This window comes from Parasteatoda tepidariorum, chromosome 7 (genome assembly GCF_982258835.1).
Source record: "Parasteatoda tepidariorum strain Cologne lab strain chromosome 7, Ptep-v5.0, whole genome shotgun sequence".
NCBI lineage: Eukaryota > Metazoa > Arthropoda > Arachnida > Araneae > Theridiidae > Parasteatoda > Parasteatoda tepidariorum.
Genome location: NC_141761.1, coordinates 80461761 through 80480533, shown reverse-complemented (window position 1 = coordinate 80480533; position 18773 = coordinate 80461761). Strand labels below are relative to the sequence as shown.

Here is an 18773-nt window from a genome sequence, read left to right as displayed (position 1 = left end):
TTTACTGAAAATTTTACTGCACTGTTTTTCTCTGACAGGGTAGAAAAAGAGAAAAATAGAATAAATTAGCTTGCTATCAGTTTTATAGAGGAAAAAAAACAAGACTTATAAAGCATACTTTTGTATTGCGCGTTAATTAAAGATAATAATGAGGTATGTCACTGTTTCAAAAATTAATCGCAGACAAAATAAAAAGGCATTGCTAATGCTCGGGCAAATCCATGGCTTAAATTATGTGCAAAACAGGAACTTCGTGTTTCTTTCTTTCTTTTATTTTATATTTTTTTCTTAAATAAATATTTATTTTCTAAAATTATTTACAGTCAACTTTTTTAAACTATCCAGTATAATATTACCGTGTGCACATGCATTTTCTGGCCCATCCTTGGTAACTAACAAATCAAACTCACTTCAGTAAAGTAGTAAGAACGCACTTTAAAACAAACCTCTAGTTACGACCAATTTGCGCTTTTGTTTTCATATTTTGCAATCTGGCAATCTTGTTACGAAAACATTTTAAATCATTCTTGAAAAATTTCCCGTTTATGTAAGTTCATTTTATTTCAATACTCGCTTTATTGATTACGTTTCATGTTTTATTCAGTTTTTTCTTTATATTTTATTTTCTGTTTTTACGTGTTAATTCTACTTATTGTGTTCGATTTTATTTTATGTAATTTTTGTAAAAAATTTTTGAGTGCTCCTCACACTATTGTATTGATATATTTTGCTTCGGCTATATTAATAAAATATTAGAAAGCACTCTTTTTTGCGGATATAATCGTGTAGGCTGATGAAAACATATCTTTTTCTTCCAGATTTTTTTTTTTTAATTTATCCTTTTTTCCGGATTTTTTCAGTATTAATATTTTTTTCGCCCAGTTTTTTGTTATTTTTATTTTTATTATTATTTTTCTTTTTCCTCTTTTTTCACATGTCTGTAATTTTCCTTGTTTTATCTTCATTTTGAACTCATTTCAGGAGTTCTATTTACTTGCAGCTTATATATATATATATATATATATGTATATATTTATACATACATATATAAGTTCGAAATGTGGAATAAAACAAAGAAAAATTATAGACATATGAAAAGAAAAAGGGGGGGGGGAAATAATAAGTAAAAAACTAACAAACAATAAATAAAAAAAAGGATGAAATTTTATTTAAAAAACCGGGAAAAAAAAGATATATACCTTTCTGCAGCCCACACGATTATATCCGCAAAACAGAGTGCTTTGTGATATTGTATCAAAAAAGCCAAAGCAAAATATATTAATACAGTAGTGTGAGGAACATTCAAAAAATTTTTCATAAAAATTACAACAAATAAAATAGAATGGAAGCAACCAGAACACAAAAGTAAAAACAGAAAATAAAATAAAAAGAAAAAACAGTATAAAAATGGACTATAAAGCCAGTAACGAAATCAGATCAACTTACATGGACGGGAATTTTTCAAGAATGATTTTAAAATGTTTTCGCAACAAGATTGCAAGATTACAAAGTATGAAAACAAAAGCGCAAATTGAGTGTAACAAGAGGGTTTTGAAGTGTCGCTCTTACTGCACTGCTGAAGTGATTTATTATTCTGGGCATTGATTTGTTAGTTACCAAGGATGGGCCCGAAATGGATGTGTACAAGGTAATATTATACTGGATAATTTTAAAAATTGACCATAAAAAGTTTTAGAAAATAGATGTTTATTTAAGAAAAAATATAAAATAGAAAAAAAGAGAAACATAAATTGCCTGTTTTGCAAATAATTTTAGCCACGGATTTGAACGGATTAGCACATGGAAAAATTATAAAAATTATCAAAGAAAAAAAGTTTTAATAGATAATTTTAACACGGATTTGCCCGAAAAGGATTTGCACATGGAAAAAATTGTATAGATTAACAGAGGAAATTATTTAGTAAAGGAATTTTTAGTAAATAATTTTAACCACGGATTTGCCCGAAATGGATTTGCACATGTAAAAATTATAAAAATTAACAAAGAAATTATTTAGTAAATAATTTTGGCAATGGATTTCCCCGATATGGATTTGCACATGGGAAAATTATAAAATTAACAAAACAAAAAAAAAAATGTTTAGTAAATATATTTACAAAAATATACGATTAATTCAATGATTTTATATAAAATTTTATTACTTTAGTTGGATATCCATTGTTATTTATCAAATTTTGAAAAAATTTATCGATTTGTTTTTTGGATAAATAAATATTACTACATATTCTTTTAATTCTGTTCATTTCATTAAAAGTGGTATTTAAATAGATGCTCCTAGAAACATTAGAATTCCAAGTCATTAGTTTATTAATATTAAAATTAAAATCATTTCTTTTATCATATAAATCAACAAAGCAGATATTTTCAACCTTTATAATACCCAAGACCAAAAAATTTAAATTAATATTATCATCATGATTACGAAGTAAGATTAATTCCTCAGGGTATATATCACTCAATAAAATAGTAAAATCTTGGAAATTAAAGATAATTAAGTCATCAATATATCTAAAAACAAATTTAATACTAAGAGTATAATTTTTTTCATAATAATGCAAAAATAAGTTAGCTAAGAGAGATGAATAATTAGATCCTTGTGGTATTCCATTAATTTGAAGAAAAATATCCTTTCCATTGTAAAGATAATTACTAAAAAGACAAAAATTAATCAGAATTTCCCAATAATCAAAATCGCAACAAAGAATATTTTTAAAATCATAGTAATAATTCAAAAGGACATCTCTTAGTTTAGAAAGGGGAATGCTATTGAAAAGATCCTAAAAATCAAAATTCGCAATAGAATTAATCTTATTATGTTTAACGAAATCTAAAATCGGTTGATTATTATAGTGATAATCCAAGAGAAACCTTCTTTAGTAATATTGTTAATAATCTTATTTAAGTAGTTAGAGAAATTGGTGCCAGGTTTAGTTAAATAAGTATTAGACCCACATGTGATAGTTCTAAATTTAACAGGAATTTTATGAAATTTAGGACTGATAATTAAGTAAGGAAATTGTATATTGCTAATTTTAATTTTTAATCTTTTGTAAAAAGTTAAAAAAAATTTTAATGTCAATTTTATTATTGAAATTACTAAGTTCAAAAGTTTTACTATTTTTTAACTCCATATTTAAAAGTTCAGCATAGAATTTTTTACAGAATATAGCATAATTATTGTTAGCTTTGTCTATGGGAGTAATTACAAAATTTTTTTGAAGTTGCTTAATTGATTGAACAATCTTAGAAAAATTTGTTGAATTGTTATTCTTATTTAGATTATCCTTATTGTTGAATATAAAGTTTTTAAAGTAATACTAAACTCCCCATTTCCACTCTGTTAGCATACCTAAAGGTAAAGAGAATCTATTTGATATCTTTAAACAAAAACTATTGAGATCATTAAGAAAGTATTTTAGAATTTTATTGATTGAATTACCATATATCAATATCGAAATTTATTATAATTTTAAATGATTTTTTTAGAGTCTTTTTTTTCACTTAGTTATTTCTTCACGTTTCAATTTGTTGTGCAGAAACTATAAAGCTTTAAAATTTCACATAATGATGGAGTCTAGAAAGATGCATAAGGTGTAAAACGGAATAGAAAATTTAAAATTCGATAACTTGCTCGAGATTTATTAACTGTTAAACAAGCTTGTGGAAAATAAATGCTAAATGAGTTGATCTGCTGCGCTCTTTAAATGCAACTACGGAATTAAAATTTATTATTTCTCAAATCCAGCAATTTTTTATTGGTTACGATTAACATATTAGCAGAATGTACTAACATAATACTGCAATAATATTTTTACTCTTAGTTGAAAGCATTGACTCTAAAATAAAAAATAAAGAATGACGAACAGTTAAAAAAAAATATATAATTGTTGGTTACAATTAATATTTACTTTGAAATTGACAAAATGTAATCATTATAGCTTTTAAACTATAATACAAATTTAATCTAGATGAAATAATATCATAATTTCAAATAATCGTAGATTTGTTTAATATAATTGCAACTAATTGCTTATCTGCTACAACTTATAAAGCTTTCAAAAGCTAAAGTAACACTAACAAATGTTTAGTGAATAAGAAACCGGAAAAAATGCATAAAACTCATATATCTTAATATAATTATAAACTTATTATTATTTTTCTGCTACAACTTATACAACTTTCAAATATTTAGTTTTCTTAAACAGAAATAAATTAATCTATATTATTGTCACTCTAGAGTAACACTAACAGATTTTTTATGAATAAGAAACCAAAAAAAAGCAGATTGAATTCATATATCTTGATATTATTATGACTTATTATTGTTTTTCTGCTACAACTTATACAACTTTAAGAAATTGAAATTTCTTACATTAATATAAATTAATTTACATTAATTTCACTCTAAAGCGTAACTAACGAATGTTTGGTGAATAAGAAAACTGGAAAAAATACATTGAACTCATACATCTTCAAGAAACATAGATAATTATTTCATGCAATTCGAATTTTAAAAAAAATAATAGCAATTTGTAGATTAAATTTAAATATGAACAATTATGGGTGCAGGTATTAATTAGAAAATGAATAAAATACTTTACTTTATAGGAAGTAGAAAAAAAAAGAAATAACAACTATTTTAATTAGTCAAACAAATCAGATAAATTTCAAGGATTAGCTAACTTATAATTTAATTAAGGAAGCCTGTTTCCGATGTGATCAAGCGGCCCTAATAACTCTTTGATAATGAAATAGCTTCCTGTTTCAAAAAATAGAATTTAAATCGAAAACATTCAAAAAAGCATTTATGTAATAAGTAGTTTTTGTTTAACTACCATATTAGAGCTACCAAAATTCCACGCTATGCATTCAAAGTTTATATTCCTGGTTTTTCTAATTGGTAAGACACTTTTAAGCAATTTCTTTACATAAATTCGAATTATGTTATATGAAAAAATTAATATCTTATTTTATTTAAATTATCTTCAATTTCATATTTAAGACAATTCTTTATATTTTAGTATTTTCAAACATTGCTTTCTTTCATGCAAGCATTTGAAATGCGCAATCAATTCTACACAATTTGTTGTTATTCTTCAAACGCTAAAACAAAATTACAGAAGGAAAAATTCTTAAACAATTTAAAACTTAACTTGAATTAAAATATTAAATTGAATTGAAATATTGAATTAAAAAATTGAATTAAAATATTTAATTGATTTAAGCTTATCTAAAATTGATTCAGGTTGTGGACAGCCTATTCCTTTCGGTCTTTTTTAAGGAATTTTTAAAGAACATTAAAAATTGTTGGAATAGCATCGGGTCTTAATTTATTGTTACACTATTTTCCATTTATTTCTAGTTCAGATTCTTCAAAATGAACCTGCAAAAATATTTAGAGTACTTTTTTTTTATTTACATACTTAAATCAAATCACTTTTTAAAAAATTTTGAGTTTACAATTTTTGAACAAACTCCCATGAAATTTTCCAACACCAAAACTAATTATTTCAGCAATTTAACACAAGACTTTCAAAAAAAAATATATACAGATCCAAAAATATACAAAAGCTCGCTTATTAAATAAATTTTTTATGATAAATGTAAACAAATCGTTTGAACTTCAGGCGATATATTACCACAAATATATAAAAAGCAAGCTTGAATGAGCCAGGATTACTTGATCCTAGTGAAATAAAATAGAATACAATAAATATAAGAACTTTTGAACTATTTTAATGTAAGGGTGAAAAAATAACTCGAAATCAAACTTAATAAACAAAGAATCAAACATTAATAAATAAATTTTACAAGAACTAGAAAAAATTTTGACAACAAACAGAAATTATGATATTCTCCATAATTTTAAAGTTCACTCATCATTTTTAATAATATTTTATATTCTATAAAAGTACTTAACGACATAATTAGGAAAACTAATATCATTATAAAAGTGTTATGAATCATTGTAGATATATTAGCATATGATTTGCAGCATAAATAACTCCGTATACTCATAATTCCGAGCATAATAATTCTCTTAATTATAACTCCGTATTATTTTCCCCAAATAGGTGTAAGACGTGCTGAGGTGCTGAAAATGGCATTAGCAACTCTTATTACTTTAAATTTTAGAAAAGTGTTTAAGCCATGTTAATAGTTTCTTTGGTAAACCAATTTGACCATTTCAATTCATTGATAATGTTCACAATTAAGTATCTACTACAACTTTATAAAAAGTTACAAGCTTTTAATAAAATTCGGGAGTTTAGAACTGAAAATGTCTAGAACACAGTAAATGGCGAAAAATGCACATTTTTAGGAGCCACAGGCCTCGAATATATTCGGGTTTATTTAAAGGAGCCCATCAATGTTATGCATGGAGAGATATTTTTTTATTATTGTTTTTCTGAAAACTCTTATAATTTTTTTTTGTTAATTACATTAGTTTTTTTAAAATGTTTAATTTTTTTTCTAACATTAGGATTTTTTGAAACGTATTCAATGGACGGTAAAATTTTTATAGCACTCATAAGAATACAGTGTAACCACGAAATAAGGTATAAGGTAAAGTTAGTTGTGTATTTGAGCGGTAAGAGAAATGAATTCATATAAAATTTTCCTGAATTCAAAATAGATTTTTCAGAACTCGAACTACACAGCTATACAATTGCTAAGAAATAAATGATTTTTGTAAATTAGCACCATAGGTTGTTGAACTTATTTCTATGAAATTCAGTGTGTTGTTTCAATAATTGTGTGCTAAGTGCTAATCATTTGAATTCTTACGATTGTGGATGAGCAGTTAGTCAAATGGAAGCAGGTCGTCAAGTTGGTTTGCATGCACGGAAAGCTGTTCGATGCATCCCTCTCTAATCACGTTATCTACAAGAAAGATTATTTTTAAATATATATATATATATATATATATATACACATATATATATATATATATATATATATATATATGGATTTTGGAGCTGTTGTTACAGTATTATAGTGTAATAGCTTTGAACATTACGTCATTCACCATCTTGTAATATTAAGAGAAGTTGCATCATCCTCTTGACATTGAGAGGCGTCACCCAGTCCCTACTGGAAGTCCCGAAGGGAAACTCCCGAATTTAATTAACTCTTACTTTATACCATAGAACAATCTAATTCTTAGTCACATGCATTCCGGAGACCACTGCGCGAAGGCAGCTCTCACGAGTCATGTCAATAACGTTAACTGTTATATCCTTCCATCCTTTTATTTCTATTAAATTGTTATGTTGTTAAATTATCGTCGGTATTTATTCCTATGCTGCGCTATCTCCCACTCACACACACACACACACACACACACACACACATATATATATATATATCAAGAAAAAGCACACTTTTATGTTTGTTCCATAACTTAAAGAGATTTTTTGCACTAATTAATCAGAATATTTAATGTGAGGCCCTCGTACCATTAGGATTGAGTCTTAGTACAAAAGAATCCGATTCTTAAATCGAAAGTTATTTATTCAAAGGTTTGAAACATTTTGTCACTGATATGGTTAAAAAACTACGAATATAAAATTATACGGTTTCGTAACCATTTACAACTAACAAGCGTTCGAAAGCTTCAAATAAAATTTAACTAGCGTTCTATTTAAAATTTAACAAGGGTTCAAATAAAATTTGACTGGGCATTAGTCTTAAGTTATTTATGACTTTTTGTTAGTTTATAGACTTACGGTTAAGTTTGGTTGAGTTATGTTCTCTTAAGTAAACCATGGTATGTTTCTTGATTAGTTCATCTAAAGTCTACATTACTTGTGAGAAATGGGAGATTCTAGTTTTATTGTGTTAGCCAGCTCCGTAAAACTGCCATCTATTAGTGAATGAGAGTTTACATTCAAATTATCCTAGGACAAGATATTGGTACATGTGTTGAAATAATAGAAGAAATATTGGGGTGTTAGCATAAAATGAAAAAGTTCAAATGAACAACCACAATAAGAGTGCGTAGACAAATCCGGACATTTAGTAGAAATTGGGGGAAAGGCTAATCAGCTTTGACATTAAAGCTAACGATTCTCTCCAGAATTAAATACACTGTGAAAATTAGTATATTTTAGTACCAAAAAAGGGGGTCAACTACTTAATGAAAAGTTTAGTGAAATATCAAAGATAATTCTTAATGCAGTCGAAGATGTATAACAAACCAGAAATATAATTCTGGAAATGAAAACAAAATCTACGGCCTTGAAAACATTCGTTTGGTTATCTTTCCGTTCTCATGGTAACAGTTTACATAATATTCTGGTTTTCAAAATTATAGATCTTATTACCACGCATTTAGTAAAAAATACAAAATGGGAAAGCAAATTCAACCGAATAAATGGTTTTTGTAACATTCTCTAAAGTATCATGATGAAATTACCAAATATTAGTTATTATACATTTACCAAATTTTATACATATAAGTAAATATAAAATTATAAGTAAACCACAATTTATTGATAATTTTACTAAAATCATCACTAAAGCATTGAGGTAAAAATTATCAATTCCTTTATTGTTCCCATAGAGTCAGAAATACGGTAAAATTTACCTTATTCTCGTATTATTTACCATACCTTTTTCCTCAGTGTAGAAAGTAGTTGCCACTCTTTTGGATGTTCATTTTAAACCAAAATTTTGTAATGACAAGATATAAATAAGATATCAGTAAAATTATTTATACTGTATAAATTATAGTTTACGGTATAAATAAGAGTAAGAACAATAATACGGTATAAATAAGAGTTACGATATAAAGTGGAGGAAGAACAATTTAGGATGCATACTTTCAACAATTTTTCAAATAAAGCTGGTTTGTGACTCATCTTCATACTCAGCGCCTAGAGAACATTAAAATAAAATAGCATTAGGCCAAATGGGAAAGAAGTGTAGAGAATTAAATATTGTTAAGTTATTTAGTATAACTAACATATATAAGCAAATTTACTTTTGCCTGACAACTTGTATATATTTATTACACAATTAAGGCATGCGAGCCTTTTCTTTAAAAGAGAACTTTAGTTTCTGTGGTTATTCAGCAATGTACAACACGATTACGAACTTGTTTATTTCGAACGATTACGAAATTTTTTTCTCGACATTGACAATCAATTAATTATTAAGGGATGTCGAGAACTTTCCATTATTTAAAATGCCATTTTTAAAAATGTATATGCCCTTTGATTATCATGCTTAAAGGAAGCATTAATGGAATTATTGAAAAATCAATCAAATTCATTTTCTTTTATTTAGAATAAAAAATGCTAAATTATTCTCTTTTCCTCTACAGTACAATTGCTTCTGGAAACCTTTAAAACTTAGGCCAACCTTATTTTGATCTAAAATTGTTATTACAATAAATATGTTCCAATTTTTACGTTATTTTTATATCATTTTCATCAAATTCATTAAAAAGGCATTTAAAAAACATATTTTCATGATGTTTTCATGAAATAGTGGTGATCAAATGTTTCAGTCCGGCTGTTATCCGTGGAATTGAAATTTCATGCCTTGCCTTAAAGTGTATATGAGCGCTTGATATAATGTTAAATTGAAGTAAAATTTTTATTTTCTAAGTTTTTTTATTCGAAAAGGTATTACAACTTGTTTTTAGAGTTTCGAGAATAATACCTTTCTATTTTATCTAAAATGTTATTCTAACTATCGACTATTAAAAGTTTTAACTTTATAGTAATGAATAATTAAACAGAAACTTAGCTGTCAGTTGCGCTCGGATATTTTTTTACCTATTCAACATAAATGTTAAAATCAGCAAATTCAAGTATTAATTAAGTAATAGTTACTTCAAATAAAGTAAATACTAACAGCTTCCTTTCTCAATTTTCCGAATTTCGAGTCAGTTTTGAAAACCAATTTCGATCATAGAATAGAAAATTATAATCTTTATTATTACTTCATTTGAAACAGCTAAATGGATGGAATTTTGTAATTCCGAGACGATGGAAAAATGAATTAGCGTTCTATTCTGAAAAGAAACATAGGAGTTTTGTTACCTCCATATGATTTATTATTTTCTATTATTTATCTAGCTGTGGGTAAAATTCAAGCAGAAAGGTGTAGTTCCGTAGTCATTAAAACATGAGAACAAGAATGCCTTCGCAGTATGCTCGAACGGCTTATAGATGAACCATCAGATGCCGAAGTATGCCAGTAAGTTCTCTTTCTCATACCTACACAATTCTTATAAAAGTGAAGAAAGTCATTTTCAATTCTCATAAGAGAAACCAAACATAATTTCCGGAGAAAGACTTTTTGTAAGAGAAACAATAATCTACCAGACTTCAAGCCCTTGTCATACAGGATTTGTCATACAGGTAACTTGCTGTTGACAAATCTACATATGCTGTTTCTTTAATTTACGAACGTTTTTCGAAAATTAAATTTACCACATCCAATGAAAAAAACATAATTAACTGAGAAGATTTAGAATCAAGTTTCTTCTCTTTGAAAAAATGACGAGACTTCTATAACTTGTCATACAATTTGATGACTTTTTGTGCTTTTGCTTACAGTTGGGTAACTTGCTGTTGACAAATCGACACAAGCTGATTCTTTATTTTTCGGGAATTAAAATTGCCACCACCAATAAAAAGAAATGAAACATAATTGCCTTAAAAGATTTATCGCAAAATATACAGTAATACTTTCCCTTTTTCTCAACATAAAAACCAACGAAATACTAACATTTGTCATACTGTAGAATTAGTCTTCAGCTTATTAGATGTCAGCTGGGAATGGAGCCAATGAGTCAAAGTTGACTGTTAGTCTTCTTCTCTAAGAAAATAATGACAGGTTAAGAAATTCATGAGATTTAAAAACGGGCACAAAAAGGGCAACTTCGGGTACAAAAATAGGTGTATTGCTTCGAGATGCTCAGCAGCATAAAACAAATCCCGCATCCATAATCATCCATTTTATACCCCTGATCTTTCTCTTCTTGACTTCTATATGTACTTGAATGGAAAGAAATTTTTGCCAAGGCATTAGTTTCTTACAGACGAAGACGTGTCGTGACATGCTAGATCCATTCCAATGTGGACTTCTACGATAGCGGACTTTAAAAACTAATTTTACGGTATAGTAGTTTTAATATGTCGATGATTCCTATGTTGAGAACAAAAATAGTGCTATATTTCTGTAACAAATATTTTCTTGCAATTATATTTTATTTCTTTCTATGGGTCTTGGTAAATTTATTATCAGAAAAATCTTAATAAAGCAAAGCATCTGTGTGCGTCGATTTACAAGCAAAAATATTTCAGACATGAAACTAAATTTCAAATTTATATTTTACGTTTCGAAAACTGATTATCGGAAAACATTGTTTTTTTGTTTTTATTTAATGTAAGAATAAAATATATTAAAGAAATAGAATCTGCAGAAGAGAAGGTAGGAAAAGAGTGGACACAAGAATAGTTGGGGGGGGGGGACATGATGCTTGAGCAGAGAGTCGTAAGAAAGAGTGTAGTAACATTTGAAAAGTGTTCAAAAAAATTAGTCCTCAATTTAGTGATCGTGCATATTCTTTATTCTGTTAAAAAAAACTCTAGTGATTCAAAGTCAAAAAATTTTGAAATCCTATGCTAGAAACATTACTTTCTACTTTTTGTTACATTGAGAAGCCCTATTAAAATTGAGTTATCTTGTTGTATATTAATTAAAAAAGAAAAAAAGAATAAAATAATTTTTTTTAATCATATTGCTCAAAACGTAATCCCAAAAATTGAAATTGCTTTAAAATTATTTGAATTAAATTATAAAGACGGAAATAGAAACCAATTAAAGACATTTTTTATTAAAAAATATGACTTCCAAAATTAATTATAGAAAAATTGAACCAATAAAGTAGTTTTTATCTGAAGCATAGTGACACTTAAGGTCATATTGAGACACCCAGTAATCAATCGATTTCATCTGGAAAAAAATTTATATTTGTTTTTAAAACTTGAAGATTTAGAAAAAAATTGGAATTTAGAAGGAAAATATTCAAATTATTTATTTATTTATTATTTTTAGAATAGCGAGGACTACTGAAAACTGTTTGAGATCACTCGCTGATGATTGTCTAGATGAGAGTGAAATAGCTCAACTAGACGGCTCATTTCGTGTAGCAAACGCCATAAGGGTAAAATGCCGAGAAACAGGTATGGTGTTCATGACTGTACATGAGAAAAGTATGTGTCTCATAGATGAGAAAAACATGTGTCTCACAGATGAGACAAACATGTGTCTCATCAGAAAAATACGTGTAGTTTGAAAGATGACTTCATGTGACTTCATGTTCGAATGATGACTTCTACGAGGCTCCACCAATGCATGCTAACGCTCGTTCGCCCCCAGAACTGCTTTCGTAGTTCATTTCGAATTGCTTTGCTCGGTCAATTGGATAAATTTTTTTCATCCAGCTTTGCACACTTTTTTGAAGACTTAAGTTTTGAAAAAATAGTTCATAAAACTTTTTTCTCCACTAAACTCTAAATGTGTATTAAAAATAATTATTAAAAATTAGTCATGCAAGAAATTATTTTTGGATAAGCGAATTTTTTTATTGTGAGCAAAAAAATGTTTCAATTCGTTAAAAAAGTTCTCGAAATAAGGTGAATTAAGAAAAAATCAAAATTCGCATTAACGGGTCAAACATTTGAGAACCCTTCTGACCGAATTTATAGAACCTTATTTCCAGAATGCGGCTACCTCTTATACTTTGCCAGTTATGAAAAGAAAGTATGTTTTTGAGTCTGAATTCGTTTCTTAAAATATTAATTAGCATACTTGAGGCCCCCCCCCTAGAACCATTAAGAATGAGTCCTAGAACGGGAAGATCCGATCATTAGCTCAAAAGTTATACAGGATGGTTCATTTTTTCTGGTACATTGTACTGTAAAAATAATTTTACATTTTAATTTGTATTTATTAATATTGAGAACAGAAATCTATTGTACCTATTACGGAGAGAATGCTTTTATTATACTGTTGGTAAAAATCTTAGCATTGGAAGATTTTCATCTTTTTCTTATCATGTAACTCAAATGCCGTGTGATTGCAATAAAACAAAAAATACCCAGCATGAAAACGAATTTATTTTAAAACTTAAAAAAGTTAATTTTATTTGCTCTGAAAAGAAATCCCATGTGTGAGGAATCCCCCCTCATTAATTGTTTTTCTGGTCTTCATTAAAAAACCTTAATCATCTCGGCAGCACTGATTTTTCCTGTAATAATTTATGGCGTCAGTCCTGTAATAGTTCCCTTTTTTTTATATTATCTTAAAAAAAATACTTCATTAGATACTTCATTCACTCTACAAAGAAAACTGATCTTGTGTGATATTTTACACACGATTAGTTAAGTTTTTCTTTTCTGTATGTGTAAGATTTTTAAACTTACTGAATCGCTTTGTTTCCTCTGTAGACTTTAGGTCCCAAATTTATAGCCTTATTGTTCCTAAAGAATTATTGAACGTGAAAATAGTAATCTAGAAGCAGATTTTTTAGTGACTTTGAATACAATATAAGCATTAATGCAAAAGGCAATGTGAAGGGAAAATAAAGAGATATTCACAGTATGTAGAAAATCAATCACACAATTTAATTGATACTTTACATTTCAGTCTTCTTTATATTTTTGTCACATAAGCATAAAAATCATATTGACTGGGAATAGCAATTTAATTCTTTAAAAAAAATCAGCATTATATATATATATATATATATATATATATATATATATAACAGCAACACGTAACAGCAACACAGTGATGCGTGTTTGAAAGCAGTAAATGGACGAGTGTCGGACAACTCGGAAATCCGGGAGTGGACCCTGAAATGCCACGTCAGCTCGCGATGATAAACATCTGTTCGGCGTTACGCTAATGGACCGTACGGCTCCCTCTAGACAACTGGCAGCACGATGGTCAATAGTTACAGGTGTTTCATTGTGTGCTTTATTAATTCGTAGGCGTCTACTGCAGCGTGGACTGCGTGCTAGGACTCCTTTATACAGGATCGCCCTCACACTAAACCTTCGCCGCCTGCGGCAGCAATGGGGCAACCAGCATAGGAACTGGCTTGCTGATTGGCAGCGTGTCCTGTTTTCTGACCAATCTCGCTTCAATTTGTGGTACCATGGTGGCCGCATTCGTGTCAGACGTAATACTGGTGGTGAACGCCATCTTCCGGAGTGCGTTGTCGAACGCCACAGTGGACGAACACCCGGGGTTATGGTCTGCGGTGACATAGCATATCATGGACGATCTCAATTGCTACGAATTGTGAGTAATCTGAACAGCAACCGGTACATCAGTGAAGTTCTACAGCCCCAAGCTGTTCCCTTCCTTCAAGCCTTGCCAGTTGCTGTATTTTAACACTACAATGACCACCCTCGTATTGCTAGGACTGTTCAGTCCTTTCTTGCATCGCGATAGGTACAACTTCTTCCTTGGTCGGCGTATTCCCCGGATATGTCGCAGATAGAACATGTGTGGGATTTCGTTGGTCGGCGTCTCGCTCGTAATCCTCGTCCTGTTGCTTCTACAGACGAACTTTGGGAATGCATACTAACAGTATTGAATTCTGTTCCTCAGACAGACATTCAAAATTTGCTTGAGTCCATGCCACGTCATGTAGCAGCACTTATTGCGGACCGTGGTGGTTTTGATCTCTTGTTATTGCTTGTTTGCTTTGAAAGTTTATTCATTTATTTGTACCACTACCGCTCAACTGAGTATTAAATTTCATTCAATTATGAAGATTCCTTCATGGTGTTGCTATCTTCACAACCATGCGTTTATTTCTTCATGCTTCATTTTGTTTTGCTGTGCAGAAACTATAAGACTTTGAAATTTCACATAATGATGGAGTCTAGAAAAATGCATAAGGCTTAAAGCGGATATATATATATATATATATATATATATATATATCCGTTATAGTTGATTCAAAGTTAACTGATACATCTAACTTGTAATCAGTTTTTAGAACTCTTCTTCTCTATATCTTAAGGATAAATCGCTCTTCTAATTAAGATCAAACTTAGGTCAAGAATTTTCTGGAAGAATTTACTGAAATATTGTTTTTGTAACGGACACTTTTGTTTGCTGACCTCTAGAAAGTTTGGAAGCATATAAACTATAAAACTGAAGATTACAAGAGGAAAAAATTAGCTTATAGCTTACATGGCGAGAAAAACTTGAACCGAGATAGCCTGGTAGGTAGGGCACTGGGCCCTTGTCCAAGTAGTAGTGGGTTCAATCCCTGACGGCCGAAGACTGTGTTGTAAATGGTGAATGAGCACGTTAAATCTGTCGATTCTCAAAGTCGTCCATGTTCCCATGGCAAATCAATACTTATAGGGGTATTGGATATGAGATCGATCGTTCTCTGACTCAGGTCAAAATTACGATCTGTGGATGAATGAATGGATGCAGGAATGGGTCTACCCTATAAACTGGTGTGACGTATGGTTGTGTCAGAAGTCGAATTCTTGGCCATAGATGGCGCCACTTGAAAACAAGAACAATCGCACCCCCTCTGCCTTAATGGCATACATCAACAACAACAACACAATCATGTGGACTGAAAAGCAAAGCGTAGAGAAGGCGGAACCTCCTAGTAAATTAACTACAGAATTGACACAACAGTCTGTAACTGGTGGGTCATGGAGGTTAAGTCTTCAGAGTGTCGTGGCCAGTTGTATGGTTGTGATACCGTGGTTAGAATTGTGAGAAAACCCCCTTTATTTCTCAGACAAGCTGATACCCATTTGCTTTTTAAGCCGACATTAGGAATCGAGCCCCATTCCATTAAGAAAAAACCTCCAAGTGTATTAAAAAGTTTTATATTTATGCTGTTGTTTCATTAATTATTTCAGAAACAAATGAGATTGATGATGAGACAAATGAAGTTTGTATACAGGACAATAAAGATTACATACTGGGTTGCCTTAGAGAAAATCAAATGAGGGCATTGTCACACTTTTCTCGTCAAAGAAATCCAAATGAAAATGATGTCAAGTGCACGTAAGTATACACTAAACACGTATTTGAAAATTCGTTTGCTTGTTAGAGATAAAAGGGTTATTTCCCTAGAAAACTATTACTTTCAGTACAGTTAGGATTATATACTAATAATTAACAACTTCATACTCAATTTGTCAAAATATAAATATTTTGAAGATATTGGTTAGTAAAAGTTATAGAACTTAATTTACATCGCACTAAAACTGCACAATGGGTTATTGGCGAGGGCCTGGAAAATCTACCCTGAGGAACAACCCTGGCTGAGGTAACCTGCCCTGACAAAGCTATCACAACTTTGGTGCTCCTTACAGTAGATGGCGTCCTGACCAGCGTCCAAAGTCGATCACTTTGCTGTAGAACTATTTAACGAGGACCGATGTCACATATTCTCTGTCCTCTCCTAGGCTTATCATACTAGTCATCAACCCGCTTACTGACGGACACCATTAATGCTTGACTTCGGTAATCACCCGGAAACCTTGTCATACAATTAGTTCACTATGGGACAAAGATATTGTTTAATGGTTTGAAATTTATACAGCTAGGTACGACCTGATAGATACATGTAAGAATTGTGTATATATTTAGTACCAATTAAAAACACCAATTTACGTAATACCATTAATACCTATTACTAAATTCAATGAAGCATCACTGGTGTTGGTAATAATAATGAGATTGGTTTTCCTATACACTGTTAGAAATTTCTGGGAAAAAATGGTTAAATAACAATTTATTGAATGGTTATTTTACCATATTTAATAAAAACAGTCAAATAACCATAAATGAAAAGATAATCAAACTGTTGAGTTTGAGAAAAACTGTTTATTAACTGCTTTCACCTAGTACGGTTGAACAACAAGAATTTTATTGCACCAACTAGAACCACCTAACGAAGCTACTTAGTTCTTTGCAAATGCGTACATATCATAGCCGAGCGGGCTTATCTGTCAATCTCATGACCGGCAGAACTGCAGTTCGAGTCCTACTATTGACAACACAATATTTCCTCAATTCCCTTCATCGCGTAAAGCATTTCCAGTTTCCGGCACTCTCCACAACGAAACCCTACGAACATCCGTGCTCCTATGACTAGTTAAATAATTTTTTTTTCTTTCGTTTTTGAAAAATTTTAGTTGCAAATGGTTAAAAAACTGTATAGTTTTGTATTAATTGTTTTATAAGAATAATTTTTGTAAATGTTTTCAAAACATAAAAGAAGAAAAATTTCTTTACCGTAAACCTTACGGGTAATAGAATGGACAGAGAGTTGCCAATTATTTTAAAATAATTTTAGTAAGAATTTTAGTAAGAAACTTTTAACAGTGTATGGATAAGTATCTTCGCTGTATTAATTTAGTTCTTTAGGACAAAATTATTTTTAATAAAATTTTTCAAGTTTTGATGTGGAATCATCATCTACTTAAATGGACGACTCACACACGCAATTCATTTGATTTATTTTTATTTAGATAAAAAATTAAAACGTGTAAAGGGGAAAAAAGATATGTTTATGAAAAAAATGCTCATAACTCCACAAATAAAAGTATTTAATTTTCAAAAATATTTCAATATTTTGCATGTTATGAATATTTATTTCACAACGCATCAGTAAATCTGTTGTGCGCCTACAGTCAATTACAGCGTTTGAAGTATTTATTCTTATTATGATAAGTATATAGAGACAAATTCTAAAAGACTTTTCATTTACCTATATAGGGTATACAACTGGATGGCTGATTGTGGGATTGAGCGCGTAATTGAAAAGTGTGGTGCTGGAGCAGGTGATGAAATGCGAGAAGAGTTGAACAATCCTCCAACAGAAATAAAAGAAGCTTGTCTTGCTGTAAATCGACCTCTCCGAATTCGAGCTCCTCGATTTTAAAATGCTCTTTCTTTAGGAAATAGGAAATCGAAGTTAGATCTTTTTGGGTTAATATATGTTATTTTTCTATTGTATCCCTCTTATGTATGAAAAACAGTATCTATTTGTGCAAAACAAACTTAAATGTATAATAAATTTCTAAAACATTATAAAAAAATAGTTGCACATCGTTTTCATATTTTGCACATCGTTTATAATAAAATATGTCAAAAGCTTTGTTGAGCTGTTTTTATCACTACACTTAAAATAATTTCACAATTAAAGTATCAGCTATAAACTTTAAGAAATAAACACTTACAGCAGAGAGATAAAAAAGCAGATACCTTGAATGTACTAATAAATACTGATAATTACTAATAGATACATGAGGCAAAATGGAAATAAAAAATTCCCGAGAACCAATGAACTTTTCATCGCACCTAATACCATTTAAACTTTAAGTATCGAAATTAAATGGTATTGGAAACTAATACAGACACAGAAAAGGGATAAGGAGAACGAGAAAAGGTCGAAAAGTTCTGCGTAGCACCATGGAGCAGTGAAATGTGATTGAAAGATTAACCACTTGAAGAGCAATATTTTTTAAAGCTTGTAATAAGCCCATTACAGCTAGATCAAATTCTCTTAAAACTCAAACCAATCATTCTCTTATCGCTTTTTTCCGAAACTGAGGTGGTTAAAATACCAAGCTTACAGACTGCTACAAAGAAGAATACAGGTGGTTCATGCCCAGATTAAAAAACCTCAGCAATTACAAGTCAAACATTCAAAAGACTATTGTTTCTGTATTTGA

The 18773-nt window shown here is 29.7% G+C and overlaps 1 protein-coding gene across 1 annotated transcript; it reads left to right on the top strand.

Annotated features, from left to right (window-relative positions):
- Nucleotides 1-4861: 4861 nt before the first annotated feature.
- On the top strand, nt 4862-18196 carry LOC147807265 (uncharacterized). The gene is made up of 5 exons (XM_087168138.1): nt 4862-4921; nt 10110-10230; nt 12097-12224; nt 15948-16095; nt 17815-18196. Exons 2-5 carry the CDS (start codon nt 10184-10186, stop codon nt 17978-17980), a joined length of 489 nt encoding a protein of 162 aa, XP_087024264.1. The 5' UTR covers nt 4862-4921; nt 10110-10183; the 3' UTR covers nt 17981-18196.
- Nucleotides 18197-18773: the final 577 nt, after the last annotated feature.